Genomic DNA, 7,392 nt, shown 5'->3' on the forward strand with positions numbered 1-7,392 from the left:
TCCCTCTTACCACAGATTCTGTCGTTCATCTGGCAGCCATTCTACAAACTCCGACATACAAGGACGAATGTTGCTGGGTATAGTGTGAAAGACTCATGTTGCACTCGTTCCACCTAATCTATACTTTATACTCGTGTTTTTTCCTTACTATGTCGTTTATGTGTGTTATAGTTATTGTATGCCTGTATCTCGAAGCAAGCTTCTCTTCTGCGAGTGTGATAGTTTTATGTTAGAGAGGGGGATAATCTGTTGAACTTGATATTTTGTGGTGTTGCAGTAGATTCGGTTGATGCTGTTCCTGAAGTGTAGTCATATTTCCTGGCACATCAATTTTCTGGGAACGATGAGAGGCTGTGTATGTAATGTGACGCGAGGCTGTGTGTGATTTGTAGAAGAGCGCGAATATATGAATGTACGTTGAAAATAGTTAATCGGAGGACGTCAGCGTCTTGTGGTATTTCTTCAGTAGATATCAAATATCCTTCATTAGATGAGAGCTGTGATTGGAATGCAGAGCTTTAATGGTATCGATTGTAGTTACAATGGGCCGTAAGGGAGTATATTCTTTTATTATTAAACCATAATGCTTTAGTGATGTTAGATATAAGCTTTTATCGTGTTTTCAAGATTGAGCATGAAAGGGTGGTTCTTCATTTGGGGGTTGTTTACATTTTAAGACGGAGTACAACATACATTTAAACGAATCACCATTTTATTTCAACATTTAAATTTATAAACTGAACCACATACAATGTATTCTAGAATTATTCTCTGAAGATTTCATTGTTCTGTTAAGCTATTTGTCAAATTCTATGACGTCTCTTTTGTTTCGTTTTGAATATTTTCTGAAAACTTGTCCAACAATTTATTTAACGACAAATATAACTTGGATAAAATACTGCGAAACACAATTACAAGAAACGTATATGTTGGTTTATTATATTATATTTTATAATTCGCCGACATAAATCTTCATATAGAAACGAATGTAAATTTAATTCAATATTTACTGCACACAACGCAGGTTAATTCTTGACCATTGACATACGGTGGACATGGCAATGAACCACAAATAGCCTGAACAAAATACAGTAAAGCTCCTTCTTCGTTTCTGTAACCCGCGGGATCTGCTTCTGGTGCACGATCCACGCACACATATTCCTCTCTGCCCTTATGATTGTTGTTGGCTGTCATCAAATATCCCGAATACTCAGCTGTCCAACCGGGGTAACACTGTGTCCTGCCTGGTAACATCATAACAACAGCAGGTTGTCGCGTCAAACAGACAGCGCACGGAACATTGTGATCATGAAGAGTTTTAGCGTTAGCAAATGAAAAGATGTTAGTGTTGTATTGGGATATTTCATATTCAGTCCCATATATGGTAGCACTTGCCTCGACGTTTGTAGTATAATTCGCCCAAATAGGATCGTTAGGTAGACATAAGAGATTACTTCCACCACCAGTATTGTCAAACAGTTGTCCACCAGTCACACCTTGAAATAATAAGAAAAAATACTAAAATATAAACCAAAGATTTATATGAAAAGTTGTATAAGCAGACTGAAAAAGAACTTTCAACTTTAATATTGCGAATGTAAACATACACACAGGTAAGATTTGTGTATGTGTGGTAATGCCTGTATGTGTGAGGAGAGAGAGAGAGAGAGAGAGAGAGAGAGAGAGAGAGAGAGAGAGAGAGAGAGAGAGAGAGAGTGTGTGTGTGTGTGTGTGTGTTTGTGTGTGCTTGTGTGTGTGTTTGTGTGTGCGTGTGTGTGTATGAGTGTGCGTGCACGCGCATGCGTGTGTAAGCTATGTGTGTATATTGTCTGTTATCATGTGCGCGATGTATGTGTAGCTGTGTTTTCCGAAATGGAAAATATGTTGTTTATGTTTGAACTGTAACACAGGAGAAGATTTGTATAGGAAAAGTCCAGAGACGATGATATGGAGAGAACTGGTGGGCGGAAGATGATTATACGTCGTTTAGTCGGACATAACTTAGTGGGTGTCTAAACGTATTGCTTAATCTCGGACGAGTGACGCCTACATACTCGTTATGATCATCTAGACTTCATTTGATACAATACGGGAATAGGTGGAACAATTGTCAGGTTAAGTGAGGGCAGTAACGTTTAGGACGAATGGAAAGCAAGATCGGAAAGTACTAGAGATTGCTTCTAGGGTTTACTGAGCGGTAGAATCTATTCTTAAGCAGATTACGAACAAGCTTGAAGGATGTTTTGTGGTGTCGCAGTAGATTCGGTTGATGCTGTTCCTGAAGTGTAGTCATATTTCCTGGCACATCAATTTTCTGGGAACGATGAGAGGCTGTGTATGTAATGTGACGCGAGGCTGTGTGTGATTTGTAGAAGAGCGCGAATATATGAATGTACGTTGAAAATAGTTAATCGGAGGACGTCAGCGTCTTGTGGTATTTCTTCAGTAGATATCAAATATCCTTCATTAGATGAGAGCTGTGATTGGAATGCAGAGCTTTAATGGTATCGATTGTAGTTACAATGGTACGTATGGGAGTATATTTTTTTTATTAAACCATAATGCTTTAGTGATGTTAGATATAAGCTTTTATCGTGTTTTCAAGATTGAGCATGAAAGGGTGGTTCTTCATTTGGGGGTTGTTTACATTTTAAGACGGAGTAAAACATACATTTAAACGAATCACCATTTTATTTCAACGAAAACTTGTCCAACAATTTATTTAACGACAAATATAACTTGGATAAAATACTGCGAAACGTATATGTTGGTTTATTATATTATATTTTATAATTCGCCGACATAAATTTTCATATAGAAACGTAAGTTTAATTCAATATTTACTGCATACAACGCAGGTTAATTCTTGACCATTGACATACGGTGGACATGGCAATGAACCACAAATAGCCTGAACAAAATACAGTAAAGCTCCATCTTCGTTTCTGTAACCCGCGGGATCTGCTTCTGGTGCATGATCCACGCACAAGTAGTCATGTCTGCCCTTATGTCCTTGATATTCGGCCATCAAATATCCTGAATACTCAGCTGTCCAACCAGGGTAACACATTGTCCTGGCTGGTAACATCATAACAACAGCAGGTTGTCGCGTCAAACAGACAGCGCACGGAACATTGTGATCATGAAGAGTTTTAGCGTTAGCAAATGAAAAGATGTTAGTGTTGTATTCGGATATTTGATATTCAGTCCCATATATGGTAGCACCTGCTTCGATCTCTAGTATAATTCGCCCAAATGGGATCGTTAGGTAGACATAAGAGATTACTTCCACCACCAGAATTGTGATACAGTTGTCCACCAGTCACACCTTGAAATAATAAGAAAAAATACTAAAATATAAACCAAAGTTTTATATGAAAAGTTGTATAATCAGACTAAAAAAGAAATTTCAACTTTAAGATTGCGAATGTAAACATACACACAGGTAAGATTCCTGTAGGTGTGGTAATGCCTGTGAGTGTGAGGAGAGAGAGAGAGAGAGAGAGAGAGAGCGAGCGTGTGTGTGTGTTTGTGTGTGTGTGTGTGTGCGCGCGTGCGTGTGTGTGTGCGCGTGTGTGTGTGTGTGTGTGTTTGTGTGTGTGTCTGTGTGTGTGTGTGTGTGTGTGTGTGTGTGTGCGCGTGCGTTTGTATAAGCAATGGGTATGTTTGGGTGTTTGGATATCTGTATATGTCTGCATAAGTTGTATTTATGTGTGCGTTTGTGTGTGTGTGTGTGTGTGTGCTTAAACTATGAGTACATATGTATGTTCGCATGTGTGTATGAGTGTGCGTGCATGCGCGTGCGTGTGTAAGCTATGTGTGTATATTGTCTGTTATCATGTGTGCGATGTATGTGTTAAAGTTAGTTTTTGTGTGAGTGTAAGGTGTGTGTTGCTGTATGAAATCGCGGTGGTGCACCAGCATGACCGCAGCCACTTGGCTGAAACACATAAATAAATAAATAAATAAATAAGTTCGAAGTTCTGCGTGGACATAGTTTTAATATATATGCATATGTGGTATGTTTTCGGGTAGGTATTTGTGGTTTTGAAGTGAATTATGATGGGTTTCGATGTCTGTGTGCGGGTGTCACTAGTTTGAGAAAGGAAGGAGTTTGTGCAACCCCTAGAGGCGAACGTGTATATGGTTCTGTTAATTACAACGTTTTAATTTGATTAACCATAACCAAGTTCTCAAATTGGATATATGCTACGCAGTAACCATTTTCTGCAGACATATTTCCGGAATTAGCGCGCCAAAACGAAGACATTTGATTTTTACCATTACGTTGTAACTAGCAGAACCATATACACGTTTGCCTCTAGGGGTGAACAGTTTGTATGAGATTCTGAGAATTATAATTGACTTGCAGTTCGTGCTGAAGAAGGACAGATATTCTCGGTAAGACAATTTTAATTCCGAAACTGGTCGACGAATAACAATGTTTTAATTTTATGTATGTAATTTTCACTGTCTTGCTCGCATACGGTTTGGTATTTCGCTGAATTTCTTTTGAGAACTATTAGGTCTTAGTAGACACAACATGTGATCTTCTTCTAGCACATTAAATGTCCACTTTATATATAAACATATACTCGTTATGATCATGGAACAATTGTCAGGTTAAGTGAGGGCAATAACGTTTAGGACGAATGGAAAGCCAGATCGGAAAGTACTAGAGAGAACTTCTACGGTTTACAGAGCGGTAGAATCCATTCTTAAACAGATTACGAACAAGCTTAAAGTATGTGATCTCGATTACGAAAGAGGTAGGAGGTAGTTGGTTCGGAATGAAAGAAGTGGAATCGCATTATGACGATACACAGAGAGATTAGGGGATCTGTAGATGGATAATCGTTTAAGGAATAGGTCAAGTTGAGCGAGGCGGAGAAGAGACGTCGCAAGTCAATCCTTTACTAATATTTACACTCTCTTTATGTTTCTAGTCAATAAATACAGTCATTAGTTGCTTATGCTTATGAATTAGAATATGTGGGGTGTTTACTCCACGTTGAACATTCTGTGTTTATTTCAGTCTCTATTTACGACCTGTTGTCACTGTAATGACCGTTTACCATTTAAGTTAGCCAGCATTTGCTGTCATTGCGTTTTTTAACAATGTGATGCACTATAAGCGAATACGCGTGTCTACGAAACAGAAGGAGAGGGAGGGAAAGAGTGATAAAGAGAGTTTGTGAGAAAGAGTATGACCGTCAATGTGTGTGAGAAAGAAAGAGAGACAGAGTGTGAGGAAGAGAAAGAGAGAGAAAGAAAGAGAGGAAAAAGGTGAAAGGGAATAGAAGTAGGGAATCTACTAACCATCATACACAATACCTGACGAAGGTGGACAGCTTGTTCTACCCCACCGGGTATACAGTGATCCGAGACCGGGTCCTGTGGAATTGAAATGAAACAATGTAGTTTATTAGAAATAATGGGTGAAACCTCTACAAGAGAAGTTCTTGGTTCAATGTTATGGAATTTGGGATAGAATAACTTGGAAGAGAGCAAAGAAGGAATTGATAGAGACGGCAGAAAGTTGAGAGAGAAAGAAGTCAAAGAAAGAAAGAATTATATGAATTAATACCTCGACGGGATTCGATAAGGATACATTGGAACGAAGGAAGGAACGAAGCAGTTTCATATTGAATCTATTGTGACGTTGTTGTGAAAGAATTGTGAGATTTATCTTTAAAAGTACCATTTCTGAACGAGTAATTCTTTATTCTATGAAGGATGTATGAATGTAAACTTGGATATGAAAATATGTATTTAACAATGTGATAATGTTGAAATTGCACTTGAACAGATATTCACGCATCATTATCAATTCTTAGAGTCCGACTCGAGTATTCGCCGGTCAAACAAAAATCTCAGACTGATGCTTGAAGTCAATAAGGTCATGAAATCTACAATATAAACAGTATTCACAAGAATAGCCATACAGCATCGTCCGTCGACCGGGCTAAGAAGAGTGGCGTCCGGATTTTAAACCGAGAGGCCCATTCATAAAGTATAATGCAGTATCCACCCAAAGCCGGTAAAACCGGCAATAAACTTACAACTTTTGTTGTTGGAGCGAGGAGGATGCAAATGTAAAGACACCGATGGAGGAGAACCAATTCAACACAGATGAGATTGGATGTCAGTAGGAAGGGTGACACAGTTAAATGGTTTAAGATAAATACTGTAGAGGTTAACACTGAATATTTGATAATATTTAATTTGAAACTTAAACTTTTCTTGTCATTTTTTCTCTTGACACTTTGGTATGTTTTAAAATTATTTCTTACTTGGTGTGTTAACAGGTTTATCATCGAGAGATTTCTTGGAGAGAAAACGTTTCTGTGGAAAAGAAAAACAGAAATAACATCATACAAATAGAACTTCAGAATATTTATTACCGGATAAAAGCTATAACAAGTCAGTACAATGATGACATATTCGAACTGCTTCTTATGACGATGTGGGTGACATAGATATTGACTATTCAATCAAATCCATAACTTTTTATTACATTTAGGCGGTTTACTCGCATTTGTAGCTCGTTTATTCATCGGGTTTCTCTTTATTTTATGCTCTTGTATCACAGAAGTAAATTCGACACAATGAGAGCTAATAGCTCTGATGTTTGTCAAAAGTAGACTAAATTTATAGTTTAAATTTCTGTTCATTTGATTGTTTCTATAAATGCAGTTGTGCATGATTTTCTCCTGACGTATGCACTGCTATGTTTCTGATGCTCTATTGCGGTAGTGATGTGCAAATTCTCCGATTATATACCTCTGTTCACTAGTCAATGAAAATTTCAAGGCAGCTCTTAACCAACTGCTCCTGTAAGTTCGCCTAATACGTCGTTGGGTATTTTCACTGGGTGCTTAGAAGAAACTGTCAACTGAATATATGATGTAGTAATTAAAAGTTGTTTGAATTGATGCTAAGTCTCTGTTGCCTTGCTTTTGTTTAGTGTGTTTATCCATGAGAACGACAATAGGTTCTGATATTCCTAGTATTGCCGAATAATCTTCACCAATACTTAAACCTCAACAAGCGTTCACCGTTTATCAGAAATGTTAGTCTGAAGAATGGCAGGCAAATATATTGTAAGCGATTGAAATAATGCATACGAAAGATCTGGGGATTAAATATTCTTTATACTGGTGCTATATAAACTGGTTACATGATCCCTCTGACAAGTCCCCTCATAAAAAGCATTTTATTATATTCCTAAATGTATTTAGTATTCTCTCTCCGATACGAGGGAAATAGTACGATAATAGAAATAAAATTAGATGCACTTGCAGATCTCCATGCTGTTACTATCATACGGCAAAGTTTATCGTGTACCAGAGCAGTGTCCACCTAATTTGAGATAACCTAGCCATGGCCTTT

The 7,392-nt window shown here is 37.8% G+C and overlaps 1 protein-coding gene across 1 annotated transcript in view; it reads right to left on the bottom strand.

The window, feature by feature from the left end:
* Positions 1-690: 690 nt before the first annotated feature.
* The window catches only part of LOC149131700 (uncharacterized), an 8,247-nt gene continuing 1,545 nt past the window's right edge, over positions 691-7,392 (bottom strand). Inside the window, exons 2-4 of the mRNA XM_089338438.1 lie at positions 6,294-6,345; positions 5,320-5,394; positions 691-1,496 (exon numbers count right to left, since the gene is read on the bottom strand). Coding sequence (XP_089194564.1) covers positions 1,000-1,496; positions 5,320-5,394; positions 6,294-6,345 — 624 coding nt within the window. The 3' untranslated portion in view covers positions 691-999. The remainder of the gene's footprint in view (positions 1,497-5,319; positions 5,395-6,293; positions 6,346-7,392) is intronic.

Source organism: Octopus bimaculoides, chromosome 20, assembly GCF_046866305.1.
Source record: "Octopus bimaculoides isolate indiv1 chromosome 20, ASM4686630v1, whole genome shotgun sequence".
NCBI classification, from domain to species: domain Eukaryota; kingdom Metazoa; phylum Mollusca; class Cephalopoda; order Octopoda; family Octopodidae; genus Octopus; species Octopus bimaculoides.